The following is a 21,891-nucleotide window of genomic DNA, read 5'->3' as shown; positions in this document are numbered from 1 at the left end:
CCCCAGGAGCCCTGGTGGAGCACCTCCAGCCTCCCTGCACAGCCCCTGGCATCACCCACCAGCCTGATGGACCTGTGCTCTGGGAGGAGGAGGTACAGAGGAAGGCACATTAAACATCAAATGGACACAGTACATCACAATACGAATTTAAACACTGTTGATGACATTTAAGACATATCAATAAAAATTAGATATTTCCTTCTGTTGACATTCTCTATACTCACTGGAACACTCTATGGACACCTGTGGCTCAGAGCTGCAGCTCAGTCTCTGTGGATCACTGCAGTTCAACAGGTGAGATTCACTCCCAGAGCACTGATACCCTGTCAGACACGCATCACTGTCCCCTGTCCCAGACAGGGAGGAGTCGTACAGCCTCACTGCAGATCCACAACCCAGCTGCCTGCAGACCACAGAGGCCTCCCTGAAGCTCCAGGAGTCCATGAGAACTCTGCTCCAGGTCAGCTGATAGTAAACCTCCACCTGACCCTCACAGCCACTCTCTCCAGACAGTCTTACTGTCCCATTGAGAGCTGAGAGAGATTTAGACCCTGTGGATACATCAGTCACTGTCAGTGTTTGTCAGATGTGCACACAAAAATAGCTGGTCTTAATAATGTATTCTACTGGGTAAATTAACTCAGCATTACTTTACTGTAGGTATTAAAATGTTTGTATGTTTTTAATCTTCAAAAGTGTGTAGTCTTCATTGGTATATGTACTGTGATACAGAAGAATATCTTGATTTGCATTACCAATTTGATTAATGATTTAAAATTATAATTGATACTGGATCATAATTAACAAAACCCAGATTAGTATCCAACTGTAAGAAAAAATCTCAGCTGTAGTACAGTTCTCACCCTCACAGATGAGTCCTGCATCCCGTCCATGAGAGCATGCAGCTCGACTCCATGAGGACACAGCACACTGGGAGAGGTGTGTCTCATTCCCCTGGCACTCAAACACATCAGCCCAGATGCGGCCCCTCCCCTCTCCAAACCAGGCCTGTCCTAGCACTGCCACAGTGCCCCCACACTGCAGCTGCCGACAGAGGACACTGGCTGCTCTCATATCCCAGGATGCATCACACACTGTCCCCCACTCACTGAGGTACTGCAACTCCACCCTCCCGGAGCAGGAGTCAGGGCCGCCCACCAGCCTGGAGTCTGTGTACCCTGTGAACAGCACAGGGAGGTTAGCATCTGTGTACGTTATACCATATAAAATATTGTCTAAAATGCATATTTAACCATTTAAATTCAATGTGTAAAAATATAATTTATTACATTTTTATATATTTATGTGTTATTATATTATTTATTGGCTACTCAGATATCAACAGACAGTCATGTTGTTCTTACCTGAACACACCAGTCCTACATCATTATCATGGGAGCAGTTCTCTGTCTTTGAAGGTGATTTTAGGCAGAAGTAAATATGAGATTCATTCCCTCTACACTGGATCTCCTCTCTCCACACCTGGTCACCCCCCTTCCCAAACACAGCCCCCCCCAGCACCTCCACAGGGATCCCACAGCCCAGCTGCCGACACACAACCTCAGCATCCTGCAGGTCAAAGTCAGCATCACACACTGTGCCCCAGGTATCTCCATGCTTCATCTCTACTCTCCCAGAGCACTGGTGTGCACCTTGGACCAGTCTGACCTCTCGATGATCTGCAGATTTAAGGACAATTAGGCATTTAATACAATCAGGTGTCTCTCTTTCCTCTCCTGTCTCTGGCAGTGTTCTGCTCTTCTTTTATTGCTGTACATCTTCTGTTTTGTTAGTCTGTGATGCTGCTGTTGTTGATGACTCTTTGGTAAGTGCTTTGAGACAGCAGTCCTGACATTTCACTATGAGATTTGGAAACTCTACAATCCAGAAAAAAATATATTTGGATAAATATGTGAATAAGGTGAGGTCAGATGGTGTGAAAAAAGTGAAATTTGATTTTATGTTCCGATGATGAAGTTTCATATATTGATTTTTTTGGGAGAGAGTATTGATGTGAGTAAGTGAAGTAGACATATGTAGTGTATTTATCATTTAACAAGCAAAAACAAAATGTTCACGAATTTTATTTCCTACATATTTCCAATAATTGATTTCAACAGCATTTATTTATTTGACTGGTACTGGGCCAGGAGGGTGAACCTCAGTCTTGTGTCCTATGCTAAGACTTTCTGGGGTTTAGATTTGGTTACATGGAGATTTTTTTAGGATAAATCAGTATATTTTCAATTTAGAAGATGATGCAGTCGCTGATTAAATTCTGTGGAGTTTCAGATTTTAAGGGTAATCAGAAATTCATATGTGTTTAATAGAATTACATGTTAACGCATAAGGCTAATTATCTGTCCAGTACTTCTGTAAATAGTCCAGTTATTCCTCCTGTACACATCTCTTAAAAACCCGTTGAACCAATAATTCATTACTGTGGATAATCTTATACATGAAGATCATTAAATGAAATTTAAAACAAAATTCTGAGCTGCACTATGAAAAGCTTCACTGAGGACTGTTTCCTTAATAAAAAAGAGCGAAATGTGTTTTGCAGTGAACTGTACACGTGTCCTACCTGAGCAGACAACTCCAGCATCATGTTGATGATAACAGTCATGACGTCCCCATCCTCTGTGTCCACAGTCCTTCAGTGTCGACTCTGACCCTCCACAGGCCACTTTGTCCATCCAGATCCTCCCTGTTCCTTCTCCAAAGTGAGCACTCCCTCGTACTACTACAGCATCTCCACAGAACATCTGCCTACACACCACTGCAGCATCCTTCATATCCCAGCCACGACTACAAACTGTGCCCCACTGTCCTTGATGAAGAACCTCCACTCTCCCAGCACAGGGACTGCCGCCACCCACCAGCCTGACGTCACTGTCTGGAAGCGCAGAAGAATTCATCATAGTGAAGACTTTTTACGTTTCATCACAAGGCATTACTATTTTTACAAAATTGGTAAAAGATTAAACATGTTAGCATTTGCACAGAAAAATTTAACTGGACACTAAATATAAAAGTGAAAAAAGTGAATGTTTTCTATTATTATTATTATTATTATTATTATTATTATTATTATTATTATTATTATACAATGGACAGTTCTGTTCTGGTTACAACAAACAGTACAATTTCCATTCTTAATTATAAATAACATTCTATTTGTTAACATTGTAAAATATAAAAAAACAGAAGTTATTATCTAGTGGTCAATTATTGAAGAAAATGAGATACTGTTGGTGTTCAAGGTTAATTATATGAAAATTCATTTACATTCACAGGTGATCTGAGCCACTTTGTCATCATTACAGTCACTCTCTCCCCAGTTAGAGGACGGACACTGCCACAGTGTGGAGTCATGTGGGCGACATTTCAGGTTATCAAGCCAGTTCGGGGCTCCTTTCAGCCGAGACCATGAGTTAGAAACAGTCACATTCTTCCCACAGTTGAGATGTTGACATATCAGACTGACTGTATTCGTGTCCATTTGATTGAAGCACACATTTCCCCAGGTGCCATTATAGAAAACCTCCAACTGCCCAGAGCAGCCTTCAGCCAGTCTAATCTCTGTATATTCTGTAGGAAATTAAGAAATAACATCAAAACTATAATCAGCTTATTAAAAGATACAAAATACAGAAACTCAAATCAAAAAAGAAAGATACGAGTGTAGATAGATAGATAGATAGATAGATAGATAGATACTTTATTATCTAAGCATATGTTACCCATCACTAAAAGAAAAGCAGAAAACAGTACTGTATTTTTTGTTTACTTCAGAAAATATTAAATAACAATCAATTTATATAATAATATTTGGTTTATCCTCTTTTATGTCTATGAAATCAAAGAATGTAACAAAGCCAAATAAATACAACAATTGCTTATTTTTATTTTGCATTTTCTTTCTCTTTCCTTCCTTCTCTTACTTTACACACCTGAACACACAACTCCTACGTCCTCTTTATGGACACAGTAATTCTGTCCCCTCGGTGCTGAAGCACAGTCCCACAGAGACGTCTCATTCCCCTCACAGTCCACCTCATCCAGCCAGATGGGTCCAGTTCCTGGTCCAAAGAAGGTGGGCACTGGGTCACGGAGAGCCGTCCCACACTGGAGCTGTCTGCAGACCACCTCAGCATCTTTCAGGTCCCAGGAGTCTCCACACACTGTCCCCCAGGAGCCCTGGTGGAGCACCTCCAGCCTCCCTGCACAGCCCCCAGCATCACCCACCAGCCGGATGGACCTGTGCTCTGGGAGGAGGAGGTACAGAGGAAGGCACATTAAACATCAAATGGACACAGTACATCACAATACGAATTTAAACACTGTTGATGACATTTAAGACATATCAATAAAAATTAGATATTTCCTTCTGTTGACATTCTCTATACTCACTGGAACACTCTATGGACACCTGTGGCTCAGAGCTGCAGCTCAGTCTCTGTGGATCACTGCAGTTCAACAGGTGAGATTCACTCCCAGAGCACTGATACCCTGTCAGACACACATCACTGTCCCCTGTCCCAGACAGGGAGGAGTTGTACAGCCTCACTGCAGATCCACAACCCAGCTGCCTGCAGACCACAGAGGCCTCCCTGAAGCTCCAGGAGTCCATGAGAACTCTGCTCCAGGTCAGCTGGTAGTGAACCTCCACCTGACCATTACAGCCACTCTCTCCGGACAGTCTTACTGTCCCATTGAGGGCTGAGAGAGATTTAGACCCTGTGGATACATCAGTCACTGTCAGTGATTGCCAGATGTGCACACAAAAATAGCTGGTATTAATAATGTATTCTACTGGGTAAATTAACTCAGCATTACTTTACTGTTGGTATTAAAATGTTTGTATGTTTTTAATCTTCAAAAGTGTGTAGTCTTCATTGGTATATGTACTGTGATACAGAAGAATATCTTGATTTGCATTACCAATTTGATTAATGATCTAAAATTATTATTGATACTGGATCATAATTAACAAAACCCAGATTAGTATCCAACTGTAAGAAAAAATCTCAGCTGTAGTACAGTCCTCACCCTCACAGATGAGTCCTGCATCCCGTCCATGAGAGCATGCAGCTCGACTCCATGAGGACACAGCACACTGGGAGAGGTGTGTCTCATTCCCCTGACACTCAAACACATCAGCCCAGATGCGGCCCCTCCCCTCTCCAAACCAGGCCTGTCCTAGCACTGCCACACCGCCCCCACACTGCAGCTGCCGACAGAGGACACTGGCTGCTCTCATATCCCAGGATGCATCACACACTGTCCCCCACTCACTGAGGTACTGCAGCTCCACCCTCCCGGAGCAGGAGTCAGGGCCGCCCACCAGCCTGGAGTCTGTGTACCCTGCGAACAGCACAGGGGGGTTAGCATCTGTGTACGTTATACCATATAAAATATTGTCTAAAATGCATATTTAACCATTTAAATTCAATGTGTAAAAATATAATTTATTACATTTTTATATATTTATGTGTTATTATATTATTTATTGGCTACTCAGATATCAACAGACAGTTATGTTGTTCTTACCTGAACACACCAGTCCCACATCATTATCATGGGAGCAGTTCTCTGACTTTGAGGGTGATTTTGGGCAGAAGGAAATATGAGATTCATTCCCTCTACACTGGATCTCCTCTCTCCACACCTGGTCGCCCCCCTTCCCAAACGCAGCCCCCCCCAGCACCTCCACAGGGATCCCACAGCCCAGCAGCCGACACACAACTTCAGCATCCTGCAGGTCAAAGTCAGCATCACACACTGTGCCCCAGGTATCTCCATGCTTCATCTCTACTCTCCCAGAGCACTGGTGTGCACCTTGGACCAGTCTGACCTCTCGATGAGCTGCAGATTTAAGGATAAATAATAATTTCATATAATTAGGTGTCTGTCTTTCTTCTCCAGTGTCTGGCAGTGTTCTGCTCTTCTTTTACTGCTGTACATCTCCTGTCTGTCAGTCTGTCATGTTACTGTTGTTGATGACTCTTTGGTAAGCGCTTTGAGACAGCAGTCCTGACATTTCATTATGAGATTTGGAAACTCTACAATCCAGAAAAAAAATATATTTGGATAAATATGTGAATAAGGTGAGGTCAGATGGTGTGAAAAAAGTGAAATTTGATTTTATGTTCCGATGATGAAGTTTCATATATTGATTTTTTTGGGAGAGAGTATTGATGTGAGTAAGTGAAGTAGACATATGTAGTGTATTTATCATTTAACAAGCAAAAACAAAATGTTCACGAATTTTATTTCCTACATATTTCCAATAATTGATTTCAACAGCATTTATTTATTTGACTGGTACTGGGCCAGGAGGGTGAACCTCAGTCTTGTGTCCTATGCTAAGACTTTCTGGGGTTTAGATTTGGTTACATGGAGATTTTTTTAGGATGAATCAGTATATTTTCAATTTAGAAGATGATGCAGTTGCTGATTAAATTCTGTGGAGGTTCAGATTTTAAGGGTAATCAGAAATTCATATGTGTTTAATAGAATTACATGTTAACGCATAAGGCTAATTATCTGTCCAGTAACTCTGTGAATAGTCCAGTTATTCCTCCTGTACACATCTCTTAAAAACCTGTGGAACCAATAATTCATTACTTTTGATAATTCTATACATGAAGATCATTACAGAGAAGATGTGAATCAACTCGCTGTCTGGTGTGACATTAATAACCTGTCACTGAATATCATCAAGATGAAGCAGATCACTGTTGACTTCAGGAGAAAGCACATAACACACAATCCGCTCACAATCCATGGCAACGCTGTGGAGTTATTGAGCAGCACTAAACTCCTGGGAGTACACATCACTGAAGACCTGACATGGACCAGTAACACCACCTCGCTTGTTAAAAGGGCACATCAATGACTCCACTTCCTCCGTCGGCTAAAGAAAGCAAACCTCCCTCTGCATGTCCTCAGATCTTTTTATAAGGATACTATTGAGAGCATCCTGACCAGCAGCATCTCAGTCTGGTATGGCAGCTGTAAGGCCTCTGACCAGAAGTCCCTTCATAGAGTAGTGAGGACAGCAGAGAAAATGATCAGGACCCCCCTTCCATCTATTCACGAGATATACCAACCTCACTGCCTCAGCAAGGCGGTCAGGATTGTCAGGGATCCATCACATCCAGCCGACAGACTGTTCAACATGCTATCATCCGGTAAATGCTACCGCAGTATGGCATGTAAGGCCGCAGTATGGGATGTGAGACCGCAGTATGGGATGTGAGACTGCAGTATGGGATGTGAGACCGCAGTATGGGATGTAAGGCCGCAGTATGGGATGTAAGGCCGCAGTATGGGATGTAAGACCGCAGTATGGAATGTGAGACCGCAGTATGGGATGTGAGACCGCAGTATGGGATGTGAGACCGCAGTATGGGATGTGAGACCGCAGTATGGGATGTAAGACCGCAGTACGGGATGTAAGACTGCACGACTGAGCAAGAGCTTCTTCCCACAAGACATCAGACTTTTAAACTTACTTTAATAAATGCACTACATATTCACATTGTGAACATCTGCAATACACACACTAAAACATGTTTTCATATTTACTATACTCTGCTGCTATTACCTATTTTGATTGTGGAAAAATGTTTTTCTGCTTATCACTCGTTCACCTTACCTCACTACTGCTACTAAGTCTCTTTCTACATTATATTTAAGTCATCTTCACTTACGCTCTCTGCTATAATACAGCAACTGTGAGACACTGTGCAATATATAACTGTGCAATATTTTGACTCGGTGCAAATTTTAACTTTGAGCACTATTCACTCTGCGCAAGATTTCCCTCTGTCCGGAATAGTAGTCTCCGTGTAGTTCTGTATTGTGTGTAGCCTGTAGTATTTTGTTTTGTTTTTCCACATTGAGTCAGGAGAAACCCAATTTCGTTCTACAATGCACTCTGGAACTGTATGGTGTGAATGACAATAAAGTTTACTTTAACTTGATTAAATGAAATTCAAAACAATATTCTGAGCTGCACTATGGAAAGTTTCACTGAGAACTGTTTCTTTAATAAAAACGAGCAAAATGGGTTTTGCAGTGAACTGTGCACGTGTCCTACCTGAGCAGACAACTCCACCATCATCTTGATGACCACAGTCATGACGTCCCCATCCTCTGTGTCCGCAGACCTTCAGTGTCGACTCTGACCCACCACAGGCCACATCGTCCATCCAGATGCTCCCTGTTCCTGCTCCAAAGTGACCATACTGTGGTGCTGCTACAGCATCTCCACAGAACATCTGCCTACACACCACTGCGGCATCCTTCATATCCCAGCCACGACCACAAACTGTGCCCCACTGTCCTTGATGAAGAACCTCCACTCTCCCAGCACAGGGACTGCCGCCACCCACCAGCCTGACGTCACTATCTAGAAGCGCAGAAGAATTCATCATAGTGAAGACTTTTTACGTTTTATCACAAGGCATTACTATTTTTACAAAATTGGTAAAAGATTAAATATGTTAGCATTTGCACAGAAAAATTTAACTGGACACTAAATATAAAAGTGAAAAAAGTGAATGTTTTCTATTATTATTATTATTATACAATGGACAGTTCTGTTCTGGTTACAACAAACAGTACAATTTCCATTCTTAATTATAAATAACATTCTATTTGTTAACATTGTAAAATATAAAAAAACAGAAGTTATTATCTAGTGGTCAATTATTGAAGAAAATGAGATACTGTTGGTGTTCAAGGTTAATTATATGAAAATTCATTTACATTCACAGGTGATCTCAGCCACTTCATCTTTCTCACATTCATTGTCTCCCCAGTTAGAGGACGGGCACTGCCACAGTGTTGAGTCATGTGGGCGACATTTCAGGTTATCAAGCCAGTTCGGGGCTCCTTTCAGCCGAGACCATGAGTTAGAAACAGTCACATTCTTCCCACAGTTGAGATGTTGACATATCAGACTGACTGTGTTTGTGTCCATTTGATTGAAGCACACATTTCCCCAGGTGCCATTGTAGAAAACCTCCAACTGCCCAGAGCAGTCTTCAGCCAGTCTGATCTCTTTATATTCTATAGGAAATTAAGAAATAACATCAAAACTATAATCAGCTTATTAAAAGACACAAAATACAGAAATTCAACTCATAAAAGAAAGATACGAGTGTAGATAGATAGATAGATAGATAGATAGATAGATAGATAGATAGATACTTTATTATCTAAGCATATGTTACCCATCACTAAAAGAAAAGCAGAAAACTGTACTGTATTTTTTGTTTAGTTCAGAAAATATTAAATACCAAACAATTTATATAATAATATTTGGTTTATCCTCTTTTATGTCTATGAAATCAAAGAATGTAACAAAGCCAAATAAATAAAACAGTTGCTTATTTTTATTTTGCATTGTCTTTCTCTTTCCTTCTTTCTCTTACTTTACACACCTGAACACACAACTCCTACGTCCTCTTTATGGACACAGTCATTCTGTCCCCTCGGTGCTGAAGGACAGTCCCACAGAGACGTCTCATTCCCCTCACAGTCCACCTCATCCAGCCAGATGGGTCCAGTTCCTGGTCCAAAGAAGGTGGGCACTGGGTCACGGAGAGCCGTCCCACACTGGAGCTGTCTGCAGACTACCTCAGCATCCTTCAGGTCCCAGGAGTCTCCACACACTGTCCCCCAGGAGCCCTGGTGGAGCACCTCCAGCCTCCCTGCACAGCCCCCGGCATCACCCACCAGCCTGATGGACCTGTGCTCTGGGAGGAGGAGGTACAGAGGAAGGCACATTAAACATCAAATGGACACAGTACATCACAATACGAATTTAAACACTGTTGATGACATTTAAGACATATCAATAAAAATTTGATATTTCCTTCTGTTGACATTCTCTATACTCACTGGAACACTCTATGGACACCTGTGGCTCAGAGCTGCAGCTCAGTCTCTGTGGATCACTGCAGTTCAACAGGTGAGATTCACTCCCAGAGCACTGATACCCTGTCAGACACGCATCACTGTCCCCTGTCCCAGACAGGGAGGAGTCGTACAGCCTCACTGCAGATCCACAACCCAGCTGCCTGCAGACCACAGACGCCTCCCTGAAGCTCCAGGAGTCCATGAGAACTCTGCTCCAGGTCAGCTGATAGTAAACCTCCACCTGACCCTCACAGCCACTCTCTCCAGACAGTCTTACTGTCCCATTGAGAGCTGAGAGAGATTTAGACCCTGTGGATACATCAGTCACTGTCAGTGTTTGTCAGATGTGCACACAAAAATAGCTGGTCTTAATAATGTATTCTACTGGGTAAATTAACTCAGCATTACTTTACTGTAGGTATTAAAATGTTTGTATGTTTTTAATCTTCAAAAGTGTGTAGTCTTCATTGGTATATGTACTGTGATACAGAAGAATATCTTGATTTGCATTACCAATTTGATTAATGATCTAAAATTATCATTTGTACTGGATCATAATTAACAAAACCCAGATTAGTATCCAACTGTAAGAAAAAATCTCAGCTGTAGTACAGTCCTCACCCTCACAGATGAGTCCTGCATCCCGTCCATGAGAGCATGCAGCTCGACTCCATGAGGACACAGCACACTGGGAGAGGTGTGTCTCATTCCCCTGGCACTCAAACACATCAGCCCAGATTCGGCCCCTCCCCTCTCCAAACCAGGCCTGTCCTGGCACTGCCACAGCGCCCCCACACTGCAGCTGCCGACAGAGGACACTGGCTGCTCTCATATCCCAGGATGCATCACACACTGTCCCCCACTCACTGAGGTACTGCAGCTCCACCCTCCCGGAGCAGGAGTCAGGGCCGGCCACCAGCCTGGAGTCTGTGTACCCTGCGAACAGCACAGTGGATCAGCATCTATGTACGTTATACCATATAAAATATTGTCTAATATGCATATTTAACAATTTAAATTCAATGTGTAAAAATATAATTTATTACATTTTTATATATTTATGTGTTATTATATTATTTATTGGCTACTCAGATATCAACAGACAGTTATGTTGTTCTTACCTGAACACACCAGTCCCACATCATTATCATGGGAGCAGTTCTCTGTCTTTGAGGGTGATTTTGGGCAGAAGGAAATATGAGATTCATTCCCTCTACACTGGATCTCCTCTCTCCACACCTGGTCACCCCCCTTCCCAAACGCAGCCCCCCCCAGCACCTCCACAGGGATCCCACAGCCCAGCTGCCGACACACAACCTCTGCATCCTGCAGGTCAAAGTCAGCATCACACACTGTGCCCCAGGTAACTCCATGCTTCATCTCTACTCTCCCAGAGCACTGGTGTGCACCTTGGACCAGTCTGACCTCTCGATGATCTGCAGATTTAAGGACAATTAGGCATTTAATACAATCAGGTGTCTCTCTTTCCTCTCCTCTCTCTGGCAGTGTTCTGCTCTTCTTTTATTGCTGTACATCTTCTGTTTTGTTAGTCTGTGATGCTGCTGTTGTTGATGACTCTTTGGTAAGCGCTTTGAGACAGCAGTCCTGACATTTCACTATGAGATTTGGAAACTCTACAATCCAGAAAAAAATATATTTGGATAAATATGTGAATAAGGTGAGGTCAGATGGTGTGAAAAAAGTGAAATTTGATTTTATGTTCCAATGATGAAGTTTCATATATAGATTTTTTTGGGAGGGAGTATTGATGTGAGTAAGTGAAGTAGACATATGTAGTGTATTTATCATTTAACAAGCAAAAACAAAATGTTCACGAATTTTATTTCCTACATATTTCCAATAATTGATTTCAACAGCATTTATTTATTTGACTGGTACTGGGCCAGGAGGGTGAACCTCAGTCTTGTGTCCTATGCTAAGACTTTCTGGGGTTTAGATTTGGTTACATGGAGATTTTTTTAGGATAAATCAGTATATTTTCAATTTAGAAGATGATGCAGTTGCTGATTAAATTCTGTGGAGGTTCAGATTTTAAGGGTAATCAGAAATTCATATGTGTTTAATAGAATTACATGTTAACGCATAAGGCTAATTATCTGTCCAGTACTTCTGTAAATAATCCAGTTATTCCTCCTGTACACATCTCTTAAAAACCTGTGGAACCAATAATTCATTACTTTTGATAATTTTATACATGAAGATCATTACAGAGAAGATGTGAATCAACTCGCTGTCTGGTGTGACATTAATAACCTGTCACTGAATATCATCAAGATGAAGCAGATCACTGTTGACTTCAGGAGAAAGCACATAACACACAATCCGCTCACAATCCATGGCAACGCTGTGGAGTTATTGAGCAGCACTAAATTCCTGGGAGTATCACTGAAGACCTGACATGGACCAGTAACACCACCTCGCTTGTTAAAAGGGCACATCAATGACTCCACTTCCTCCGTCGGCTAAAGAAAGCAAACCTCCCTCTGCATGTCCTCAGATCTTTTTATAAGGATACTATTGAGAGCATCCTGACCAGCAGCATCTCAGTCTGGTATGGCAGCTGTAAGGCCTCTGACCAGGAGTCCCTTCATAGAGTAGTGAGGACAGCAGAGAAAATGATCAGGACCCCCCCTTCCATCTTTTCACGAGATATACCAACCTCACTGCCTCAGCAAGGCGGTCAGGATTGTCAGGGATCCATCACATCCAGCCTACAGACTGTTCAACATGCTGTCATCCGGCAAATGCTACCGCAGTATGGATGTAAGACCGCAGTATGGGATGTAAGACCGCAGTATGGGATGTAAGATCGCAGTATGGGATGTAAGACCGCAGTATGGGATGTAAGACCGCAGTATGGGATGTAAGATCGCAGTATGGGATGTAAGATCGCAGTATGGGATGTGAGACCGCAGTATGGAATGTGAGACCGCAGTATGGGATGTGAGACCGCAGTATGGGATGTAAGACCGCAGTATGAGATGTAAGACTGCACGACTGAGCAAGAGCTTCTTCCCACAAGCCATCAGACTTTTAAACTCACTTTAATAAATGCACTACATATTCACATTGTGAACATCTCCATAACACACACTAAAATATGTTTTCATATTTACTATACTCTGCTGCTATTACCTATTTTGATTGTGGAAAAATGTTTTTCTGCTTATCACTCGTTCACCTTACCTCACTACTGCTACTAAGTCTCTTTCTACATTATATTTAAGTCATCTTCACTTACGCTCTCTGCTATAATACAGCAACTGTGAGACACTGTGCAATATATAACTGTGCAATATTTTGACTCGGTGCAAATTTTAACTTTGAGCACTATTCACTCTGCGCAAGATTTCCCTCTGTCCGGAATAGTAGTCTCCGTGTAGTTCTGTATTGTGTGTAGCCTGTAGTATTTTGTTTTGTTTTTCCACATTGAGTCAGGAGAAACCCAATTTCGTTCTACTATGCACTCTGGAACTGTATGGTGTGAATGACAATAAAGTTTACTTTAACTTGATTAAATGAAATTCAAAACAATATTCTGAGCTTCACTATGAAAAGTTTCACTGAGAACTGTTTCTTTAATAAAAACGAGCAAAATGGGTTTTGCAGTGAACTGTGCACGTGTCCTACCTGAGCAGACAACTCCACCATCATCTTGATGACCACAGTCATGACGTCCCCATCCTCTGTGTCCGCAGACCTTCAGTGTCGACTCTGACCCACCACAGGCCACATCGTCCATCCAGATGCTCCCTGTTCCTGCTCCAAAGTGACCATACTGTGGTGCTGCTACAGCATCTCCACAGAACATCTGCCTACACACCACTGCGGCATCCTTCATATCCCAGCCACGACCACAAACTGTGCCCCACTGTCCTTGATGAAGAACCTCCACTCTCCCAGCACAGGGACTGCCGCCACCCACCAGCCTGACGTCACTATCTAGAAGCGCAGAAGAATTCATCATAGTGAAGACTTTTTATATTTTATCACAAGGCATTACTATTTTTACAAAATTGGTAAAAGATTAAACATGTTAGCATTTGCACAGAAAAATTTAACTGGACACTAAATATAAAAGTGAAAAAAGTGAATGTTTTCTATTATTATTATTATTATTATTATTATATTATGGACAGTTCTTCTGTTCTGGTTACAACAAACAGTACAATTTCCATACTTAATTATAAATAACATTCTATTTGTTAACATTGTAAAATATAAAAAAACAGAAGTTATTATCTAGTGGTCAATTATTGAAGAAAATGAGATACTGTTGGTGTTCAAGGTTAATTATATGAAAATCCATTTACATTCACAGGTGATCTGAGCCACTTTGTCATCATTACAGTTACTCTCTCCCCAGTTAGAGGACGGGCACTGCCACAGTGTGGAGTCATGTGGGCGACATTTCAGGTTATCAAGCCAGTTCGGGGCTCCTTTCAGCCGAGACCATGAGTTAGAAACAGTCACATTCTTCCCACAGTTGAGATGTTGACATATCAGACTGACTGTGATTGTGTCCATTTGATTGAAGCACACATTTCCCCAGGTGCCATTATAGAAAACCTCCAACTGCCCAGAGCAGCCTTCAGCCAGTCTGATCTCTGTATATTCTATAGGAAATTAAGAAATAACATCAAAACTATAATCAGCTTATTAAAAGATACAAAATTCAGAAACTCAACTCATAAAAGAAAGATACGAGTGTAAATAAACAGATAGATAGATAGATAGATAGATAGATAGATACTTTATTATTTAAGCATATGTTACCCATTACTAAAAGAAAAGCAGAAAACAGTACTGTATTTTTTGTTTACTTCAGAAAATATTACATAACAATCAATTTATATAATAATATTTGGTTTATCCTCTTTTATGTCTATGAAATTAAAGAATGTAACAAAGCCAAATAAATACAACAGTTGCTTATTTTTATTTTGCATTTTCTTTCTCTTTCCTTCCTTCTCTTACTTTTCATACCTGAACACACAACTCCTACGTCCTCTTTATGGACACAGTCATTCTGTCCCCTCGGTGCTGAAGGACAGTCCCACAGAGACGTCTCATTCCCCTCACAGTCCACCTCATCCAGCCAGATGGGTCCAGTTCCTGGTCCAAAGAAGGTGGGCACTGGGTCACGGAGAGCCGTCCCACACTGGAGCTGTCTGCAGACCACCTCAGCATCCTTCAGGTCCCAGGAGTCTCCACACACTGTCCCCCAGGAGCCCTGGTGGAGCACCTCCAGCCTCCCTGCACAGCCCCCGGCATCACCCACCAGCCTGATGGACCTGTGCTCTGGGAGGAGGAGGTACAGAGGAAGGCACATTAAACATCAAATGGACACAGTACATCACAATACGAATTTAAACACTGTTGATGACATTTAAGACATATTAATAAAAATTTGATATTTCCTTCTGTTGACATTCTTTATACTCACTGGAACACTCTATGGACACCTGTGGCTCAGAGCTGCAGCTCAGTCTCTGTGGATCACTGCAGTTCAACAGGTGAGATTCATTCCCAGAGCACTGATACCCTGTGAGACACACATCACTGTCCCCTGTCCCAGACAGAAAGGAGGAACTGTACAGCCTCACTGCAGAGCCACAGCCCAGCTGCCTGCAGACCACAGAGGCCTCCCTGAAGCTCCAGGAGTCCATGAGAACTCTGCTCCAGGTCAGCTGGTAGTAAACCTCCACCTGACCCTCACAGCCACTCTCTCCAGACAGTCGTACTGTCCCATTGAGGGCTGAGAGAGATTTAGACCCTGTGGATACATCAGTCACTGTCAGTGATTGTCAGATGTGCACACAAAAATAGCTGGTCTTAATAACGTATTCTACTGGGTAAATTAACTCAGCATTACTTTACTGTTGGTATTAAAATGTTTGTATGTTTTTAATCTTCAAAAGTGTGTAGTCTTCATTGGTATATGTACTGTGATACAGAAGAATATCTTGATTTGCATTACCAATTTGATTAATGATCTAAAATTATCATTTATACTGGATCATAATTAACAAAACCCAGATTAGTATCCAACTGTAAGAAAAAATCTCAGCTGTAGTACAGTCCTCACCCTCACAGATGAGTCCTGCATCCCGTCCATGAGAGCATGCAGCTCGACTCCATGAGGACACAGCACACTGGGAGAGGTGTGTCTCATTCCCCTGGCACTCAAACACATCAGCCCAGATGCGGCCCCTCCCCTCTCCAAACCAGGCCTGTCCTAGCACTGCCACAGCGCCCCCACACTGCAGCTGCCGACAGAGGACACTGGCTGCTCTCATATCCCAGGATGCATCACACACTGTCCCCCACTCACTGAGGTACTGCAGCTCCACCCTCCCGGAGCAGGAGTCAGGGCCGCCCACCAGCCTGGAGTCTGTGTACCCTGCGAACAGCACAGTGGATCAGCATCTATGTATGTTATACCATATAAAATATTGTCTAATATGCATATTTAACTATTTCTATTCAATGTGTAAAAATATAATTGATTACATTTTTATATATTTATGTGTTATTATATTATTTATTGGCTACTCAGATATTCTCTAATAGGCAGTCATGTTGTTTTTACCTGAACACACCAGTCCCACATCATTCCCATGGGAGCAGTTCTCTGTCTTTGAGGGTGATTTTGGGCAGAAGGAAATATGAGATTCATTCCCTCTACACTGGATCTCCTCTCTCCACACCTGGTCACCCCCCTTCCCAAACACAGCCCCCCCCAGCACCTCCACAGGGATCCCACAGCCCAGTTGCCGACACACAACCTCTGCATCCTGCAGGTCAAAGTCAGCATCACACACTGTGCCCCAGGTATCTCCATGCTTCATCTCTACTCTCCCAGAGCACTGGTGTGCACCTTGGACCAGTCTGACCTCTCGATGATCTGCAAATTTAAGGACAATTAGGCATTTAATACAATCAGGTGTCTCTCTTTCCTCTCCTCTCTCTGGCAGTGTTCTGCTCTTCTTTTATTGCTGTACATCTTCTGTTTCGTTAGATTGCAATACTGTGGTTGGAGTCCAGGAATAACTATCTGAAGAATATCAGGTAAGATTTTGTTTCATTAATATTTTGACTTTGCCAGGATACATAACAAGTGAAGTGAATATATCTATCTATGGTGTATTTCTTGTTTAGGAAACAAAACCAGAAAGTACACAGGTTTTATTCTGACAGACTTGCAGTAATTGATTAATCACAGCATTTATCTATTTGCCTGGCATCCCCCCCCCAGGGTGACCCCCTGCCTTGTGCCCTGTGCTGCCTGGGATCGGCTCCAGGCCCCCGCCAGCTTCACCAGAATAAGCAGTTAGATTTCATGTATTTAGTCTGCAAAAATTATATTTATTTTTTTGTTAATAAAAAGTTTAATAAATGTACAAAACAGAATATAAAACGAGCCTGTATGACAAAATAACTTTATTAAGTCTCTAATGGTGATTTCTCCTGTGCACGTAATCTCACAAATTATCGAAGCTATCATTTATGAACATAAATACAAATAAAACTAAGACCCACTGAGTCATTCTAAACTGACATTCAAAGTAACACACAGGGCTGCACTATTAACGGCTTCACTTTTTTTTTCATTTTTGTTTCTTGATTAAAAGTGAACAAAATTTATGTAGCATGTTTACTGATCAGTACATGTGTCCTACCTGAGCAGACGACTCCAGCATCCCCGTAATGACCACAGTTATTAACTCCCCATCCTCTGTGTCCACAGTCCTTCAGTGTCGACTCTGACCCTCCACAGGCCACGTTGCCCATCCAGATCCTCCCTGTTCCTTCTCCAAACTTAGCACCCCATGTTGGTGTTACAGCATCTCCACAAAACATCTGCCTACACACCACTGCAGCATCCTCCATACCCCAGCCATCATCACACACTGTACCCCACTCTCCTTCATGAAGAACCTCCACTCTCCCAGCACAGGGACCGCCGCCACCCACCAGCCTGACGTCACTGTCTGTAAGCGCAGGACAGTTACTGTAAGTCACTGTAGTTCAGTGTCACACTCATACGCTATATGACACATGATATAAGCTTCACATTCACAGCTGTTAAAAAATAAATCTAATTAAAACAGGTCAAACTTTGTCAAAGTCAAACTGGGTGCAGGTTAGTGAATATTTGACGGAAAATCTGCCGGTTAAATGCTCTGAAAATGATTTATGTCTAATAACCAGCCTGACATCCTGCCCCCCTTTGTCCGAAATATTAAGAAGTGCCTCCCTTCATCCCATTTTATGCTTTTTGACCCTCCCCCTCCCCGGCCAATAACCTTTACCGGCGAGTAGCTGCCCTCCCCACCCCAAAAGTCTCCGCTTGGCTCAGTAATAACCGACGGGGATCCCAGCCACGGGCACGAGGCTGAAGTTAGCTCCTTACTCGGATGTTCAGTTCCACCTTAAATGCTTCACAGTCCAATGCAATGACGTGATTGTGGCTGTAGGGGGACCTGTCTGTGCCAGGCAAATATCAACTTCTCAGTACACGTCAGGTACCCCCACTATATAGAAAAGGTGACATTGTTCTAGCCCAGACTGATTTACTGCTTTAAAAATCAGATGGAAACAAGGAATGTCATACTATAGCGTAAAAAGGTGTGAATGAGAAGCCAGGTTTCCAGATGTTATTTGAGTATTCATCCATCCATTTTCCAAACCACTTATCCTACTGGGTCACAGGGGGTCAGGAGCCTATCCCAGAAGCAATGGGCACGAGGCAGGGAACAACCCAGGATGGGGGGCCAGCCCATCGCAGGGCACATTCACACACACATGCACACCTACAGGCAATTCAGCAACTCCAATTAGCCTCAGTATGTTTTTGGACTGTGGGGGGAAACCGGAGTACCTGGAGGAAACCCCACAACGACATGGGGAGAACATGCAAACTCCACACACATGTAACCCAGGCGGAGACTCGAACCCGGGTCCCAGAGGTGTGAGGCAACAGTGCTAAACACTGTACCACCATGCCACCCCTTTGAGTATTCTATTGTACCATATATATATTTTTTATAGCATTACTATTTAAGACAGTGAAGTTAGCTAAATATTGAAGCAGATCACTTCAATTACTCAAGCAGGTTAAATTACAACTTAAAAATATACTTAAAATACAAGTATCTGAAACACTGCTTAATTACAGTAACGTGAGTAGTTCTAATTCATTACATCCACTTTTTCAGTCATTTTCATTTTCTGAACTTGTACAATTAAATAACAAGAAATGAGTTTCCATCAAACTAAATTGTATAAATACAAACAATAGTCATAATTTAATATGCATATTAAGATTCACAAAATTTTTATTGTTCAAGCACTAAAGTAAACAAGCTGATTCAAATAAATCTTAATAAACCTAGATACTTAAATAAGCTGTCTTTATAATTAAAGCTTATACATTTAATTGATTTATGATTTATGAAGACAGCTCACGTTGTGCCAAAATACCACGTAAAACTCGGCGAGAAATATTTGATAACTTTACGTTTCCATTTTTTTCAGATGCAATCAGATCGCGGGCTGGTCTGGGGTCTTAAAAAGACGCGGACTTCAAGTTTAATTTACATTTTATGTCTGTAACTGAACCAGCCTCCAGCTTCCCGCGGACCGCAGCCTGGCGACGCCCGTAATAATCTGCTAGAAGGTCGGGAAACTTTATGAAAATCAGAGAAGTGATTGTCTGATACAAATAAAAGTATTTTTATTTTGAATTCCATTTTTAAATTATGACAATTTACATGATAAAAATTTGCTAAAGTTGAATGTAAATGATTTAGCTTATATAATTTCTGTAAATATTAATAAATCCAGACATGCTAGTAGCAAACCAATTCTTCATATTTTATCCAGTGTAGTATTTCATTGTAGGCCAATCTTAGAGTAAAATTCATTAATAAATCATAGATAAAATTATTCTGTAATTATTCATAATATCGTTTTGAATGAATAGGCCTGATATATAGTTTTGATATACTGTAGCTCTACTGTAGTATCCTTTTGATCTTATAGGCATATTAAACTTAATAAATTTTTTGTAAATTTGTCCTTAGCCTCAGTTAAAATAACCAGCAATATTATATCATACAATAGTTATGAGTTTATTGTATTAAAGGTACAATCAGTCAGGTCAAGTCAATGTACTAATATATTACACTTAAACTGACATCTAATGCCAATTCTGATATGCCTCCAGTGGTAATAGTTCTGTGGAGGCACATAACAGGTGTATGTAAAATATGTCCTTATAAACTTATAATGGTTTTTAAGAGTATTGAGTGTTATGTTATTGTGTAAAAATGGCATTATAAAATTTTCTATTCGGCATTAAATTAAGACAGTAGCAAAAATCCAAAGTGGAATATGTAGCTGTGATAAAAAAAAATAACAAAATTTTTAAAGCAGGATACAGCTTATATTTTATCTGAGCAATAGATTTTTGACAGTCTGACAGTGATTATGATGGTGTATCACCATTATTAGTAAATGTTATATATAATCAGGGTCAGAGTACTGGGTACTGTTCAGTTTGTTTGTTTCTAACACACAGCATACAGACCCTGCCGTGCAATAGACCACAAATATTTCAGACCCAAATAATGACCCCTGACCTCACCTGGCTGAGAATGGACCACTGGAGCAGAGGAAGATCATGGTACTTACTGGCTGTGGTGAGCAGAAGCAGGCATGAGAGAGGGAGGATGAACAGGCAGATCTCCATCTTCATCAGGACAAACTAGCTCTCCCCAGAGCTGAGACTCCAACCTTCACCTCTGAGCTCTCAGCGAGGGTCTTTATACCATCCTGCCCCCCAGAGTGAACACGCCCCCACCCACCAATCACACTCATCACTGCCTTATCAGAGGAACTACAGGAAAACATCAAACAGGCCCAGTGACAAATCAGAGGGCTCTAAGCTCATTTTCTCCAAATATACACACACGGTAGCGGTGATGTGAGGCGGGACTCCTCCTCTCAGCAGTAAACCTGCCCAGATGATGAAATAATGTATAATCAGCAGGAAAGCAACAGGGTGTATGAGGAAGCAATAATATGAAAAACAATATATGGTCTGTATATTTATAAAAGTCTCTATAGTTTGGACAGACTGTGATTTCCTTGTCAGAGTGAACAAGGAGCTTATTCCTGGGAGCAGAGGGCACATTAACAATTACAGACAGCAGTTAACATGCGAGATTAAACCTACACACTGACCCAGACGCACTACACCAGCCTAACTGGACCTTACAACATTACCCTTCGTTACAACATTACCCATTTTATAATATAAGAAAATGATGTTCAGAAGTAAGCTGCTTATTTTACTAATACATTTTTTAAGAATAACAGATACATTCATACTCAGAAATAGCATTTACTCACAAGGGTAAAACACACTCCAGTCTAATATCCTCAGGGCTAGAAGTTTGAACCTTCCTGGTGAGTGTGTGTGGAGTTTGCATGTTCTCACTGTGTCCGTGTCTCCAGTCTCCTTCCTCAGCCCAAAAACATGCATTTACATAAACTGGTGACACCAAGCTGCCCATATAGTGTGTGTCTGTGTGCCCTGTGACTGACTGGCATCCTGCCCAGGGTGCCCCCTGCCTCATGCTTCCTGTGTGGGTCTCAGGCTCACTGCAGCCCTGTACTGGATAATGGTTATGGAATGGAATGGTTATAGAGTTCCCACCTGATATCCAAAATATGCAGGTTAATTGACTCTGAGGTTAAGTTACTGTGTGAGTGAGTGAATGTGTGTACATCTGAGTGCCAGGAGTCTGGTCCATGCTGTATCTCCCTCTCTTACACATTATTTCAGGGATATAATATTAATCAGTTGGTCAGTGTTGCTAGAATTTTAAGTAGACTTGCAATCAAATTGGAAAGAATTGAATTGAATAT

The 21,891-nt window shown here is 41.8% G+C and overlaps 1 protein-coding gene across 1 annotated transcript in view; it reads right to left on the bottom strand.

The window, feature by feature from the left end:
- Positions 1 to 20,710, bottom strand: part of LOC125738628 (antigen WC1.1-like) — an 82,918-nt gene extending 62,208 nt beyond the window's left edge. Inside the window, 10 exon segments of the mRNA XM_049007783.1 lie at positions 225 to 551; positions 864 to 1,178; positions 1,365 to 1,679; positions 13,585 to 13,896; positions 14,268 to 14,570; positions 14,941 to 15,255; positions 15,386 to 15,730; positions 16,043 to 16,357; positions 16,547 to 16,861; positions 20,653 to 20,710. Coding sequence (XP_048863740.1) covers positions 225 to 551; positions 864 to 1,178; positions 1,365 to 1,679; positions 13,585 to 13,896; positions 14,268 to 14,570; positions 14,941 to 15,255; positions 15,386 to 15,730; positions 16,043 to 16,357; positions 16,547 to 16,861; positions 20,653 to 20,710 — 2,920 coding nt within the window.
- Positions 20,711 to 21,891: the final 1,181 nt, after the last annotated feature.

Source organism: Brienomyrus brachyistius, chromosome 3 (assembly GCF_023856365.1).
Source record: "Brienomyrus brachyistius isolate T26 chromosome 3, BBRACH_0.4, whole genome shotgun sequence".
NCBI classification, from domain to species: domain Eukaryota; kingdom Metazoa; phylum Chordata; class Actinopteri; order Osteoglossiformes; family Mormyridae; genus Brienomyrus; species Brienomyrus brachyistius.
The sequence above is the reverse complement of the archived record's forward strand: the minus strand, read 5'-3'. Positions and strand labels throughout refer to the sequence as shown.